The sequence below is a fragment of the Acinonyx jubatus genome, chromosome B4 (genome assembly GCF_027475565.1).
Source record: "Acinonyx jubatus isolate Ajub_Pintada_27869175 chromosome B4, VMU_Ajub_asm_v1.0, whole genome shotgun sequence".
NCBI lineage: Eukaryota > Metazoa > Chordata > Mammalia > Carnivora > Felidae > Acinonyx > Acinonyx jubatus.
The window spans coordinates 77111907-77127564 of NC_069387.1; the positions used below are offsets into that span (position 1 = coordinate 77111907).

The window sequence follows — 15658 nt, forward strand, 5'->3', positions numbered from 1 at the left end:
TTCAGACATCCTGGGGGCGGGGAGGTGATAGGTCATGTTGGGGTCCTCTCTGCTTCCTTCCACTACTAGCCAAATCTCTGATAATTTCTCTTGATCCAAACCCCTTTCCCTGTGGAGGTAGGAAGAGGAGGTCACTTTGGGGAGCACTGCAGAGAATGAGCTTGTCAGAATCAAGCCGGTGAGTGGGTTTGCGTGCAGCAGCCCTCAGGGGCATCCAGTACTCCATCCGTCAGTTAATAAGCTCATATTTTATTTCTACCCATGGAAAGGCATTTTCTTCCTTATATCCCGGGAGACCCACAGGGCAGAGATTCTCTGGATCTTCCTTTACAGAGAGGCCCAGCGAGATAAAAGAATTCCCCAAAGTCACATACTACGTTTTGCTAGAGTGAGAGGGAGAGCTTAGTTCCCCAACTCTTGACTTCTGGATCTATGCCCATGACCGGCTCTGTAGGGCTGGAAATGGGATTGGAAATTTCCCAGGGTTGGCCTGGGGGAGGTAGAGTCCCCTGGAAAATCTCTGCAACAACTAGGAACTGCCTGTGCATTGTTATTGTGCCTACGTGCGCAAGGGAGACCAGGAGGCCAATGCTGACGGCCTGGTGGAGGAGATCAGCTTCCAGAACACCGTATGATAGGGGGAAGTGAGCACTGGCAGGGAGGACATTAGTCATCCGTCTTCACTCTGTCCCAGGCCAGACTTTGAACAGAAGAAGCGGACAGAGGGGTCTGCAGGCATGAAGGCTTTGAAATGGTGGCTCTGTGTGTGTGTGTGTGTGTGTGTGTGTGTGTGTGTGTGTGAAGGGGGAATGTGAGCTCTGTTCTACCTGGCTCTCGATGGTACAGGTGATATGAATGGCTGTCGGACCCACAGGAAATGAGAGTCACCGAAGCCCGCATCTCAGACACCTCAGTCATCACCAAACTGGATAACAGCCGGGACCTGAACATGGGCTGCACTGTGACTGAGATCTAGGCTAACTCTGATGACATTGCTAGACACAGCCAGGCTGGGGCTGAGTCCTGGTGCTGCAGCAAGGTGAGGGGCATAGGACACCTGCCTCCTAGACATGGCAGTGGGAAGGATGCCAGGCATATATTAACAAAGCCTCTTTTGTCTGGGGATTCTGATCCCTAGAGATGGTAACAGAAGGGCACACAGCTCTGAGGTTTTAGTGGCTGGGCAGGACTAACATGTATGGTTGCACAGGCTGAGCCCTGTACAACCTCCAACCATCTGTGGTGTCTGAATTGCTGGGACACCCCGTCCCGAGCCTCGGGAGAATCTCTGCTTCTCTTTAATATGGGGAGATGAAAGTCATGGTGATGTGGCATGGGGAGACCCTGCCATGGAGGAGATTACTGCGCAGACCGCGTGATCCAGAGGTGGACTAATGAGGTTGAAATGCCAAGTTTCAGGTGTGGGTCATCTGCCCCCACCTTCCCGCCCCCCATCACATTTGGGGCAGTGAGTGCCCCAAATGGATCTCACCATTCAGGATCCAGCTCGTTTGCATGACAAATGTCCCTGGTTGTGGTCCCTCAGGGGGACTCCGTTAATGAAAGGGAGAGGCCTGTTCTTGGGGTGTTCCCAGCTGGGGGAGGGGAGAGACTGGTACATCCAGGAAATGGACCGAGACACCCAGGACCATAACCCACTTTGTTCTCTCCTGGCCCCCAGAACACCAAGCTGGAGGGACCCTCCCTGCCCTGAGGGGAGGCCAAGGAGAATACTTTTAGCTGAGGTCTACTGCCTGATTTCCAATACGCCTCTTGTATAATTTAGTTAGGGGCAATTGCTTGCGGGTAAATGTTTAACAACCAGCTCTCAGAAGGAAACAAAAGTCCCATTTACAGGGTTTGCCAGTTTCGGTGGTGTAAAATCTTCCGGCATGGCCGGCTGTGACTGCATTTAGGGTTGGTTAGAAATGTGTCAAACAGGCTCTGTGAACTGGTTCCAGAACACTGTTGGTTAGAAGGCAGGGTAAAAGGAGGCCTCACACTGAAAGGGCAAATAGAAAGATTCGGGGAGACTGGCTTGTTCGTGATCGTGTAGCCCGTCAGTGTGGGTGGGGAGGCAGCCCGGAGCTGGACTCCTGGGCAGGTGGAGGGATCTCTGTGTCCTGCTGCATTTGGCGGGTCCCACTTCCCAGAAGAGTCTGGGAGAGCCTGACCCTTATGTTCTTTTGGAACCGGGTTGGGGAGATGCTGAGCCTCTGGGGGGTCTGCACCCCAGATCTTCTTTTCTGACCTGGGAAAACTTGAATGATTCCTTTGGTGACTGGGTTCAGAGCTGGTGACCACGTTACTTCTGGGACCACTGTCGGGAGCTAGTGCCCAGTCCTAACACTGACCTTGGGTCACGAGGGGAATAACTCCTCATGCCATACCCATCGGAGTGGAAGTCTTACTTTCCCATTGTTGGGAGGCTCTCATTTTCTCCTTGTCCAAGCACATGTGTCCACATTCAAGATGTCAAATACCTCTCTGGACTAAAACAGATGTTTCATCAGCTTGGTTGTCCCCAGGGAGGTCTTCCTGAAGTCAGTGACGGAAGACTAGATTAAGAAGGGATTGAGATTAAACCACCAGATGGACTCCCTTCCAGTAAAGGCTGGGACAGGCCACAGGGAGGCTCAGGTAGGCTTTCTATATCCTTGGAGATGTGAATAAGCAAGAACCATCTCAGACATCTGGGTGCTCTTGGCTGGTAGGGCGGGAGTTCTGGTCCCCACGCTGCCGAAGGTTCTGACTTGTTATCGTCCCTGTACAGGTGTCAGCCGCTCTCAGGCGGAGTTGTAGGTGGGGGATGTCTCAGTCACCCATTTCTGTGGCATCAGATCCTGTAGGATGGAAGTTTGTGGCAACAGGTTAAGAAGTGTGAAGCTGGCAGGGTTTGATGAAACACCGAGCCTCTGGCGCTCTGGTCCTCCCAAGGTTCCCAGCTGGCTCTCTCTCCAGCCTGGCCCTGGTGGTGGGGTGTAAACCCTTGATCTCACCCTGGCCCATCTTCCCTGCTGTCCACTTCTCATTTCTTGTTGTGTGGGACTCTCCCTCCTTGTCTCCTGCCTCCCTGAGGCTGAGAAAGGGTATCGGGAGGAGAGGCACAGGGATATATTCTGTTGGACGATTCTGGGCTGTCTGACCCATGAAGGGGACCGTCTCTCAGCCCCCACCCCTTAACCTTGCCCTTCCCTGAACTCTTGCTCTTCCCTTCCTTTCCTGAATCTTCCTTCCCTCCTTGCTGTCAGTGCTTAAGATAAAGTCACATAGTTCCTGTCATGCTTTCGATCTTTCTGTCCATTATTTCAGTCCTAGGAAGGGTGGGTGGGATCTCCGGGTGGGGGGAAGGCATTCAATGTGGTGGGGGCTGCCAAGGCCAGGCCAGCTATTTATTTGAGTGTCAAGGCTGGGGACATTGAGGAGGGGTGTTCTGATGGTTCTGGGCTCCCTGAGGGAGTGCTTCAGTGCCAGGAAGCTTTTGGCCCAGTGTTGGCTCGTAGCAGACACTCAGCCATGTCAAGAGGATAAATGAATTCATCTCTAAGGTTTCCAGTTTCTCACAGGGCATCTTCACTTGAATATTGCCCTGATATTTGGAATTCAAAATGCCTTAAAATCAGTTTGTCAGTTCCCCCTGAACTGATGCCCCTCCATCAGCTTTCCCTCTTTCTGCCAGCTCCTCCTAATATCTCCAGCTTAAAACTCTTTCATACCTATTTTCCCCACCCAACGAGTCACAGAATCCTGCCTATTTTTTTCCGTTGAAAAATGCGACCAGGACCTTCTTTTCTTGCAAAATGTCAGACTAGCAACTCTGAAACATCCTTCTGCCATTAGTCACCTAAAATTGTGAAAAATATACTTAAAACTACATTTTAATGCATCATTGAGCTAGCAAGACGGTATGGAAAATTGTCAAGAAGAACAAAACGAGAAATTCTTGGATCTAAAAGTGTGGGAATGGAAGTGAAAAATTCAACGAAGGGGCTTGGCCAAAGACTGATGATGTCAGAGGGTAGGGTTGGTGTCTTGAAGACAGGAGTAGAAGTTTTCTAATCCAAACAACAGTGAGAAAATATTGAAGAAAAAGTAACAGAGCCTCAGAGACCTAGAATCATCTAGCATATGTATGCTTGGGGTTCCAGAAGGAGAAGAGTGATAGTGATGTGGAAAAGTGTTTGAAGGAGTACCCTCCCATCTTTGGTGAAAAACATCAGTTTACAGAGCCAAGAATGCTTGTGGTGCCCAAGAATACTGGCTGCTTAAAGCAAAAATAGTGATATTGCTTGTAACGTCTGTAGAAGTAAAAGATCTGGCAAGTGACACAGACGATGGGGAGGCGGGTCACCGAATTGCACTGTTTGTCGTGTGTGCACTTGTCAGTTGCCAAGTGGGGAGCAACACAGTATTGACTCCAAATAGACTTTGATAACTAAGGGAGTATGTATAGCATTAGCTCTAGAACAATCACTAAAAACAAACATTTATTATGATAAAGTAAACCAAAAGATTTCGACAGGATAAATGATATCAAATATTTAAAAGTTATTTGATGAACTCCAAAGAAAGCAGAAAGGAACAACAGAGGAACAACAACAACAACAAAAACCCCACGTGAGACAAATGAGAAACAAAGAACAAGATGGCTGACTCAAATCCAATCATATATAATTACATTAATTGTTCCTGGAAAGAACTAATCCTTCAATAACAAGAAGACAAACAATTCAGTTAAAATGGGTGAAAGACTTCAATCGGCCCTTTACAAAAGAAGATGTATTAAGGGCCAAGAAGCACATGGGAACTTGCTGATCATTATTAGTCATCAGGGAAACCTACTCTGGGAAAAACTCAACACCCACTGGAAGGCTGACATTCAAGAGACTGACGATTCCAAGTGGGGGGGCGGCTGGAGCTTTCATGGAGCGTAAAATGGTCTAGTCACCTTGGAAAACAGTTTGGCAATTTCTTATCAAGCTGAACATACGCTACCAAATGACAAAGCAAGTGCACTTTTGGATATTTATTCAAAAGAAATGAAAAGCAGGTTGAAATAGAGACTGGTACATGACTTTCATATGACCTTTATTTATTAAAGCCCCCAACTGGAAACAGCCCAAATGTTTTCAACAGGTGAATGGACAAACTGAGATATAATTGTACAACCGAATATCACCTAACAACACAAAGGAATGAACTGCTGATTCATAAAATGACATGGATGAGCCTTAAAAACATGCTGAGTGAAGGGGCCCCTGGGGGGCACAGTTGGTTAAGCGTCTGACTCTTGATTTCAGCTCAGGTCATGATCTTGTCCCGCACGTTTGAGCCCCGCATCAGGCTCTGCACTGACAGGGCAGAACCTGCTTGGGATTCTCTCTTTCCCCTCTCTCTCTGCACCCCCCCCGACATTGCTCTCTTGCTCAAAATAAATAAATACGTTTGAAAAGATTTAAAAAACCATGCTGAGTGAAAAAATCAGACACAAAAGAGCACATACCGAATGCTTCTATTCATATGAAATTCCAAAAGTGGCAATACTAATCTACAGAAATTAGATCAGTGCTGGTCTGGGAGTTGGACTGCAGAGGAGCATGAGGGAACTTTCTGAGATGATGCAAATGTTCCGTATCTTCATTCAGTGGTGGTTAAGTGGGGCATGCATCTGATGCATCTGCCAAAACCTGTTGAACTGCATGCTTCATATGTGTGCATTTTATTGTAGGTATATTTTATCTTAATAAAATTAATAAAATAATGACTTAAAAACCCAGTCTAATACATATGGGAGAAACCTATACCTACAGAAATATAAACATTATGTGAAATGCAAGATAACAAAGCAGCTCTAACTAAATGAAGAGCTATGTCAGATTCATAGATGGGAAGTTTTATTATCATAACGATATTAATTCTCCTTAAACTGATATACAGAGTCAATGCAACTATGATCAAATTCCAAATAAGGGTTTACATAAGTCTTAACAAGTTGATTCTAAAATTTATGGTGAAGAATAACAATCAAGAATAGTCAAGGCGCTATATAAGAATACACGGCGGGGGGTGGGGGGAGTGTAGGTGGCTCAGTTGGTTGAGCCTCGGACTTTGGCTCAGGTCACGATCTCATTGTTTGTGGGTTTGAGCCCCGTATTGGGCTCTATGCTGACAGCTCGGAGCCTGGAGCCTGCTTCAGATTCTGTGTCTCCCCCTCTCTCTCTGCCCCTCCTCCACTCATGCTGTGTCTCTCTCTCTCTCTCTCTCTCAAAAATAAATAAAATTAAAAAAAAAAGAATACATGGGATAAAAAAGAGCATTTGAATGGGTATTTGCCCTTTCAGAGGTAGTTATAAAGCTATTAATTCAGTGTAATATCCACTTAAGAAGAGACAAATTGACCAATGAAACAAACTAGAGAGCCCCTAAATTGACGTATATTTTATATATATATATATATAGTAACAATATATATAATGACATATATATTATACATATATATTATATACACATTAGATGTGTTTTATGCATAATATTTTTATTATAATATGTAATACAATATACTTTATATAAAGCATGAATATATTAACAACATATATATGTGTTATGTGTAATGTACATAATATATGTCAATTTAGGGGTTCTCTAGTTTGTTTCATTGATCAGTTTGTCTATTCTTGTATGTAAATATTATATAAATATAGTAACTATATATAAATATATAACTAAAGTTATATGTAATATATAAAGTTATATATATAGCTAGATCTGCATCTTTGATATGCCACAGTAGTGATATTGCAGATCAGTAGTAAAGAAGGGACTATGGCATTGGTTATCCACATGGAAAAAAAGTGAAACTGGATTCTTGCCTTCTATTATACACAAAATCAATTCCAAGCAAACTATAATTATAAATGTCAAATGCAAAACTTTAAAATCTTTAGAAGAAAACATTAGTGAATGTCTTTCTTTTTTAAATTTACTTAGAGAGACAGAGAGTGTGTGTGGGCAAGCTCTAGCAGGGGAGAGGGGTGGAGGGAGAAAGAGAGAGAATCCCAAGCAGGCTCCGTGCTTGAGTGTAGGGCCCGATGCAGAGCTTGATCCCACGACCCTGGGATCATGACCTGAGCCGAAATCAAGAGTTAGATGCTCAAATGACTGAGCCACCCAGGCGTCCCTCTCTTTCTGACGTTGGTATAAATAAGGATTTTTACGCAAGGCATGATGAATGCTTAATCTGAAAGAAGAGATGGGTAAATTAGACACTAAAATTAAGAACTTTTATTTATCAAAATATTCACAAAGTGAAAAGACAAGCCATAAATTTGAAGGTGATATTTGTGATACACATAAGTGACAAAGTATAATATCTAGAAGTATAAATTTATATAGAAATATAAAAAACACTTAGCATCTAGTAAGAATAAAGCAAACAACCCAACAACAAAAAAATGGGCAAAAGGAAATCCATACAGGTAATAAACACTTAGAGATACTCAGCCTCAATAGGAATCACGAAAATGCAAAGTAAGATCAAAAATAAGACTGATTATATCATTTCATTATTGAAAATCAGATGCGTCAGAGAAGATACAAATCTTTTATGTATTGCTGATCAAAGTATAAGTCTTTATTATATGACTTTGGCAAATAACTTTTGTGTTGTAATATTCACTATTTGATTCAGAAATACCAGTCCTAGATGTGTATCACAGAAAAATCCTCACACACATCCATCGGGGACACTTAGAAAAATGTTCGTAGCACCAACTTTGTAAGAGAAAACAGAGCAAAACAATAATAGAGTTATATAAAGTGTCGTGTATTCACGTAATAGAATACTATGAATCCTAGTGAAGGACCCTTAGTTCTACAATATTAGAAAAAAAAAAAAAGCAAGTCCTTTTGTAAGTGATATACTGAAAAAACCCAAAACCCCAAACCCAACCAAACAAGAAAAACTAAATAATAATAATAATAATGTTTACAGGTACGTGCATGCATGTAATCAAACTAGAAGAAAAGAAAACAAGGGAATGATGAGAAATTCAAGGAAGGCCCCCCCCCCCCCCCCCCCCAGATCAAGAAGCAGAAACAGGCTGGGGAGGCAGTGTGTAGGCATGTGTAAATTATTAGGGACGTTTGGTTCTTGTGCCTATAAGTGGCTTCATGGGTATTTCATTTTCATTATATTAAATACATAATAAAATCAACACCCTATTTATAAGAAGTGAAGTCTCAACATAAGGTCCTGTTGAAAACCTAAAGATAAAACATAAAGCCATACAAAGTGAAAGAACGTGTGCAGGTGAGTGGTTCGAGAGTCAGAACGCACCGCGTGTAGTAGGAGTGAGCAATTCTTCACGAAACTTATTTCCCTTTAGGTGCGTGAGCATGGAGGTAGGTACGGATTCACGATATAAAATCCGTTTCTTATTTTGAGCTGTGGTTAAACAAGAGTTTGACTGTCAGTAGCCCAAACATCCTCCTGCCAAAGTACGACAGCGGAAACGTACCTACAGGTTCACACCGGCATTGTTTGTTAGCACAAAAACAAAGGTGCACAGATGTATACCTGCAGGGGACTGGAGAGAGAATCACACACTGGGATACTACGCAGCAGTGACAAACGAACCAAGCTGTACGCATCAAAAGCTCACATACAGAATGTTGGGGAGGGAAAAGCAAGTCATAAAAACAACGTAATCCTATTTTTGTAAAGCTTAATGTTAGGCAAAACTGAACAAATGCGGAGGGACTCATGCACACCAGAGGCTAAAGAAAAGCAAAGGAACGCTCACTACAAACCCCAGGAGAGTGGTTACTTTGGAGATGGGATAGGGTCAGGGACCGAGGATGCTATGATCAGGAAGGGTCCCACGTGGGGCTTCGAAGGTACTGATGGGTACACAAGGATCTGTTTTTATTACTGTTGCGATTTAAATCATTAAATGTAGGTTATATGCACACATTCTTTTGCACGTATGAGTTTATAAAACAGAAAGAAAATGCTGACCAGCGTGTGCTGTCTGGTTCCTGGTTCCTCCTGCAATTTAGAGGCTCGATCCTGTCCCAGATGCCTACCTAGTCTTGGCACTGGAACCCCAGACCCAGTCTCTTTCCCCCCTGTCTGCCTTCCGTCTGCTTCCAGACGGGCCTTCCTAAACTGCATCGCACACCAGGGTGGTGGTCTGCTCAAGCACCTTCTGTGGTTCCCCATTTCTCACCCCATAAGCCCAAACTCCTTGGCTCTGCATATTTCCCCCACCTGAAGGATCCTTCCTTCCCTCTCCTCCTCTTTTCTTCAAGGCCCATTCCAGGCCAGGGACCTCCACTCTCCCACCTGGGCTGACAGAACAGCCCCTTCCGGCCCCTGTCAGAACTCTGCAAGGTGAGGTCACAAAGCCCCCTGGGAAGGAGCAGCTTTGTCCCCAGAGGCGAGGATTCTGGGAGCTCCCTGGGCTGGAGCTGGGCTTAGGTGCGCCCCGGAGGCTTGGAGAGACAACAGCTCTTTTCATCATGGTGAGACTTGTCTATGTGGCACATTGGGTCACATGGGATGAGGGGGTCTTGGACTCTGCCCAGATCTGTTGGACCTAGCCAGGCACAAGCTTGTCTGCTGTGTCTACAGCTTTTGGGAAGGGGACCCGGAAAGGGTGGCCTGTGGGAGTCTGTTCGTATCCATTTCCCATACCCCCTCTGCCCTGGAAAGCAATTTGCACTGGGTTTGGCGTGAACAGTTCCTGTTGTCTGGGTTGAAGAGTGTGTGTGACTTTAATGTTCCTCAGGGTGTAGAGCAAAGAACATGCACTTAAGACGCAGTCTAGCTCAGCTCGACTGGCAGGGTCACTCATGTCCCACTGGGTCCCTCCTTCCTCGGACAGTAGATGTAATGAGCTTCAGCTTGCCCAAGGAAGGATAAGGGAGACAGTAACACCCACCTGGCCTACTTCACAGGTGGTCTTGAGCCCAGGTGAGACGGTGGAGACAGAAGACCTTGAAGAGAATAAGGCCCTGTGCGTCAGTTACCGAGCCCAGGCGGTTTATGGGCTGGTATGTGAGGACAGGTGCAGGAAAGGGAAGAGACCCCCTGATTTTGTCCCTTCTAGATAGCTCTCCCCATAGTGGCCTTGGGTTTAGCGAAGGAGCTGGAATCTGGATCCCTGTCGCTGATTAGTAGCATTCATCAAGTTAAAGGAGTTTCTTTATATTCAGAGATTTTCGAAAGTACTTTTAAATTAGGAATCACTGCTGGATCTTTAAAAATGGTGTTTGTATTAATTGCCATGATCCTATGTGAATGACCATAACTGATTTGCTAGAGTCTAACTACCCCTGTTGCCTGGGATAAACCCTATGTGCTCTCAGTCCAATGACTCGACAGATTATCGGCCTGCGTTGTTCTTTGTGCCATCCCTTCGACATTACCTTTGGCATCTCTAGACCCGATAGAGCATCCGCCAGTGTGCCCGTCAACCCTCGGCAATAGGAAAGACGATCATCCCCATTTTCCAGACAGAGAAACAGAGGCCCAGAGTAGTCAGATGACCTGCTCATGAGGGAAGGTGGAGGGGTTGGTCCTGGAGCTGTCTTGCGGGCTTCGGTTGAGTGCCCTTGTTGGCTGTCCTCCTCGCCCTGACCCTCCCCTGTCCTGGGCTGCCTCCGCCCCACAGTGCGAGGAGGTACAGGCGACCGTGCAGAAACACACGCAGGGCCTGCGACACAGCAAGGAGGAGCTGAACAGGCTTAACCAGGCCATCCAGCGGCTGACTGCGGAGGTGAACAGTGCTAAGAGTCAGGTGAGGGGTAGGGGTGGCGGGGGGGGGGTGGGGGTGGCGCACGGGAGTGATGAACGGTGGGAGGGTGTCCATTATCTATGACAGCTCGACTAGTCGTCCCCCTCCTCTGGAGTAGATGGGTAGAGTTTCTCTTTGTGAGTGTCCGAACAAACGGAAGTGTGGCTTTACACGTGTACATCACGCTGCCTTTGCCTGGGACTCTGTAGTAGTTCATGTGGGCACGTAACTGACCCGTAGGCAAAATACGTATAAATCTGTACGCTTGTTTGCCTATCAGTTTTCATGCGCACGTGCGATTTTGTATCTGCATGCTTTGTTTGTCCTACATAGCATTAAACTTGAGCCCTTCTTTGGGAATCGCAAGACGTTCCGTAGAAATCCGGTTTTCTGGGTTCTCTTTAAATAATGCACGGAGTTGGCAACATTCTGCTAGGGAAGGGAGGCTTCTGTCTTCTCTGTCGCCTTCACACAAGGCCGTGCTCCTTTTGTGTGCATCGACCCCATCACCCTGAGCTGCGTCCTTTGATGCAGAGGCAGAGGGCTCTTGCCATTTTGTCATCATCTTGGCTGGTGCTGTTATTATCCTTGTGGAAGGCAAAAGGTACCAACACCCGCGTCTCTAAATTAGAGATGTGAGAGGCTGAAACCGTGAAAGAGGTCCTGGTGATTGTGGGAGATGGACAATGTGCGGATTTCTTTCTGGAACTGGATACTATTGCTAGAGGGTTAACATTTGGCCTTCACCTTGGGATGCCTCCAGCCAGGCCTCTGGAGGCATTCGGGTTTGCAGCTAGGCTTAGGAAAGAGAGGTTCCCACGTGGATGTTTTCTTTCTTCCGACTTCTCTGCCTCTCAATCTCCCCTCTCTCCTCCCAGCTGCCCTGTCAAGCCCCCTGGGCTCATACTTTACCTGCAGAGGGAAAGGGTTCTGCTCCCTGTTTCCCCTGCTTTCTGTGGATACAAGTGTCTGAGGCTCTGAGGGGTCCTCCCTTCTTCAGGAACTGATGACTGTGAGGAGGGACAAGCTGTTCAGGTTCAAGGGGGTGGCACAGTGAATGGATGGGCCTGTCATGGTTCAGTCTGCCACCGGCCTCTGCTGTTCGGATCACAGTCCCCCAATCCCCCACCCCCAGTTTCCTAAGCAGCAAGCAAAGCTCATCAAGGCCAGCGTTTATTATTGTTCTATTTCTGCAGAGACTACGGAGGCTGGTTTCTGGTGAGGAAAGGATATCCTTCCTGTTAGTTTCCCTGATGAAATAATAAACCTAGCATTATGTGCTCAGGAGCATTTGATGCTTCCTGGATCCTAGCTCCTTTGAGAAGAGTTACCATATTAGACGTGAAAGGCTCTGTCTGTCTCAGCCATCTGGGATGGCTGGTCCCAAATCTCCACACTGGGAGCTGGGCAGACACAGACACATTTTTTGGAACAGGAAGGCCCATTCCATACAGTGATCTCTAATCCCTCATTGGCCCTCTGGCCTCCAAGAAGGGTCTGGATCTTTGATAGGGGAGGGGGTGGGGGCCAAGGATGTCCTGTCCGTGCTCTTCCCTTCGCCCCCAGCCCTGTGAACTAGACAGAGCCAGGGAGCCACGAGCTCTGCAGGAGGAGAGTGCCTCAGGTAGTGCCCAGGGCAAGCTGGCCTGGCTGGAGGCCGCCCTGCAGCGAGCCAAGCAGGACATGGCCCGGCAGCTGCGGGAGTACCAGGAGCTCATGATCGTGAAGCTGGGCCTGGACTTCGAGATCGCCACCTACCGCAAGCTGCTGGAGGACGAGGAGAGCAGGTGGGGGCTGGGCGGTGCTTTGGGTGTGGCCACGGCGAGGAGTGCAGGGGCCCAGGGAGGTCACCATCTGGGTCCTCACCAGCTGGGGAGGGGGGGTGGTGGTGGGGAGAGAAGACCTGGGGATCCAGGGCCTTGTTCTCCTGGAACCAATTTCTCCCCACCAGCTTAAGGCCCTTTAGGGATGGGCACCTGGGATGGGTCGACACATGGTCACACACCCCCAAGGGCAGAGAGCAGGGGCCAGTCTGTCCAGTGAGGCAGCTGCAAGGACCAAGGCCTAGCCAGGGGCAATAATGTCTCCAGTTTGGAGTGCCTTCTCAGTTCTGCCCTTCTTGCCCCGAAGGCAGGGTTTATGGGAACCGGCAGGGCCTGCCTTTTAACCTCAGACTGCAGTAGAGACCCAAGGGCTGCTAGCTCCAGCTGGGTACCCCAGGCTGAGGGGAGGGACAGGGAACCCGCCATGCAACAGGCATGCAGCATTTATTATCTTTCAACCCCACAAAACCCCTGGGAGGGAGGTGCTGTCATCCCCGTTTTACAGATGGGGAAACTGAGTCTCAGGGTAAAGGACCACCTCAAGGACACACAGGTAGAAAGCGACTGGGTGTGGCTTGACCAATAGTCTTCAGATGATTGAGCTATCTCCTCTATAGTGTCCTTTAAAATGTTCCCTTCATGGTCTCCCCTTTTAGGCTAAGTTTAGGCCAAAGGAAGCGTCGTTAGCCTTCTCCCTCCTCCAAGAGGTCATCGATAAAATCGGACTATCTGAATTTAAGGAGGAAAGATCGAGTTTAAGCTCCAGAGGAGTCTGATGCAAAAGGGCTGTGGGGATCTGAGAGAACCAGGGGCGTGTAGATCTCTCTGCCCATCCCGGGAGGGCCAGGAAAGTTTTGTTTTGGAGAATGGGGATTATTATACCCAGGAGGGATGTTCACTCACCTACTTCCTCCTTCTCTCCGCAGGCTTGGTCTGGGATTTGGGGCAGGAAGCTTCAGTAAGTAAATAATAGACATAGCTTGGGTTAGAGGAGTTCAATCTTATCCCCCACACCCCTTTGTGTGAATTCTCTTGGGAAGGGATTTGGGATTTGGGATCTGCTTCCTCTGTGTGTCTCCCTTTTGTGGGGGGCTGTTTATTCTCTCGGGGGTGATTCTTTGTGTGTGTTGAAGGGGGAGGTCTTGTGGTCTGTTCTTTGGGGGCAGGTTCTGTTGGTTTGCCCTGGGCTGTGGGAGGGTGTTCTTGTGGGTCTGTCCTTGTGGAAGAGACTGTTTGATTCTCACGTGGGGAGAACCTGAGTGTCCGAGTTCAGGGAGGGGGGCCTTCTGGAGTCTGTTTCTTGGAGGAAGGGGTCTGCACCAAGACCCCTTGGTCTTTGGGGAGTTTGCACCTCTGACTCCTGGAGAGGAGGAGGGTCTTTGAGGCTACTCTCTGGGAGAGGAGTCTGTATGTCTGTCTCCTGGGGGCGGAGCGGGAGAAGACGGCTTCTCCTCTGACAGCCGCGCTTTGCTCAGCCCTGGGCAGCGGGCTGGGCTCAGCCTCTGGCCCGGCCAACCTGCTGCCTCCCCGAGCGGGCTCCGGCGCCCTGGACACGAGCGCCCCTGGCGGCGGCTGCGCGCTCTGCGGCTCCCCCGGATGCTTCGGGGGCCTTGGCTGCAGCGGTGCCCGCAGATGTTGAACCTTCCTGCCATGCTCTGGAGAAAAAGAACCCTAGCTTCTGCCCCAAGGACTTGACCCTCTGTCTCAGACGCCCCCTCCCACGGAGCTAGCCGTCACCTCATCTTTCCCTCTTGCCTGCCCCCACCCCGGAGCGTAAAGTCTTGGAATCTAGTTTACCGGACGGTGACTGCCCGGTTTCCAGGGTGAAGATAGCCCGGATGCTGAGCCACTGAGGAGGCCGTGTGGCTTACCTGGACCCAGCACCCTGTCCCTCTGACCTGCCCCCACCCCTTCACTCTTATTTTCCTAAGACTCCTCCTTTGCAATAAAAGTTCTTCAGTGGACTGAGCCCCTGGGCTGCTTGTGCCTGGATTCCTCAAGCTAGGTACAGAGCCAAGACGAAGCTGGCTGGATTTGGGGGTAGGGGAGAAAAGGAGCGAACACTACCAGGAAGCAGCCCTCCCCTTGCGGAGTGTGGGTCCACATGACTTCAGTTTATGGTGATGTCACTGAACCAGGATCCTGAGGTTGGTGTTGGTGGTGGGTTGACAGAGGACCCTTGGGGAAAGTGAAAGAAGGGGTTCATTCCTCCTCAGACCTGCTTATTCCCCAGCCTGGGGCTCGCATTTCACCATGTCTGGTTGCTGAGCGCTGCCTTCATTCATCCAGTCACTCGCCCTACAGACACTTACCGAATGGCTTCTGAGGGTCAGGTGCAGTATTGAGTGAGCCAGGCACTCTGGTTCTGGCCCTGCACAGGACGTTCTGGTGGGGAGGCAGGCCCAAACCAGCCCCAAAGAGAATGGAGGAGGTGGGGATGAGGGCAAATCACCCTCTGCCGGCCTGGCAAGGGCACTTGAGGACAGGCTCCGGGGAAGACGGCCCTCGAAGATTCTGGCGGGGGATATGAACACAGCTGGGTGGCCCAGGCCTGGGTTCTAGTTTAACAAACGACCCGATGGTGGGCTGGGAGAGCATGTCTTTGGAAGCAGATGGAGCTTCTGGCTCTGCCTCTATTTCCAGGTCTATGGTGTTGTTTGCTGTGGGTTTTTACAAGGCAACTGGACTTTGAGGGGCAGAAGATAGGCCAGTTTGCGGGGGTGGTGGGTGGCCAGAGAAGGGCTGGATCTCTGGGCTCTCTCTTTGCCACACAGGCCTGAGAGAAGCTTCCACTCGGTGAACTCGCAGTCTTTTCTATTGCACAAAGGGTTACATCATCAACACATGCGGGGAACAATGGTTCCTGCTTTCTATGTCCCTGGGTGGGGTTAAGGTGCGTCATTGGCCAGAGGCCTTGGCTTTACCTTTTAAGGTACACTATGTCTGCTGTGTTCTCCTGGGTCCCTGCCCAGAAAACAGGTATCCAAAAAGGCCCCCTTCCTGGGTAAACAGAACTGTATCATGCAAGAGGAATGAGAC

The 15658-nt window shown here is 48.5% G+C and overlaps 1 protein-coding gene and 1 long non-coding RNA gene across 6 annotated transcripts; one reads left to right on the top strand and one right to left on the bottom strand.

The window, feature by feature from the left end:
• Positions 1 to 1947: 1947 nt before the first annotated feature.
• On the bottom strand, positions 1948 to 9370 carry LOC106986454 (uncharacterized). Its single transcript, XR_001432066.3, has 3 exons — positions 9017 to 9370; positions 5504 to 5677; positions 1948 to 2843 (listed from the first exon to the last, which is right to left on the bottom strand). It is a non-coding gene; the product is annotated as an uncharacterized LOC106986454 (long non-coding RNA).
• Positions 8829 to 14587, top strand: LOC106986415 (keratin, type II cuticular Hb1-like). 5 transcript variants are annotated; one of them, XM_027036226.2, is made up of 6 exons: positions 8829 to 9522; positions 9958 to 10053; positions 10674 to 10778; positions 12363 to 12583; positions 13546 to 13577; positions 14095 to 14587. In XM_027036226.2, the coding sequence occupies exons 1-6, from the start codon at positions 9520 to 9522 to the stop codon at positions 14256 to 14258; spliced, it is 621 nt and encodes a 206-aa protein (XP_026892027.1). In that variant the 5' UTR covers positions 8829 to 9519; the 3' UTR covers positions 14259 to 14587. The 5 variants fall into 5 exon arrangements, with proteins under 5 accessions (XP_026892027.1, XP_014940069.2, XP_026892029.1 ...); XM_015084583.3 differs by having other exon boundaries at positions 8833 to 9522; positions 10674 to 10799; XM_027036228.2 differs by having other exon boundaries at positions 9088 to 9522; positions 10674 to 10799; positions 14442 to 14587.
• Positions 14588 to 15658: the final 1071 nt, after the last annotated feature.

Coding starts and splice junctions, on each gene's coding strand:
- LOC106986415 (XM_015084583.3), top strand. Junction 10,800..12,362: donor TGAACAGTGCTAAGAGTCAG/GTGAGGGGTAGG, acceptor CTTCGCCCCCAG/CCCTGTGAACTAGACAGAGC. Junction 13,578..14,094: donor ATTTGGGGCAGGAAGCTTCA/GTAAGTAAATAA, acceptor CGCTTTGCTCAG/CCCTGGGCAGCGGGCTGGGC.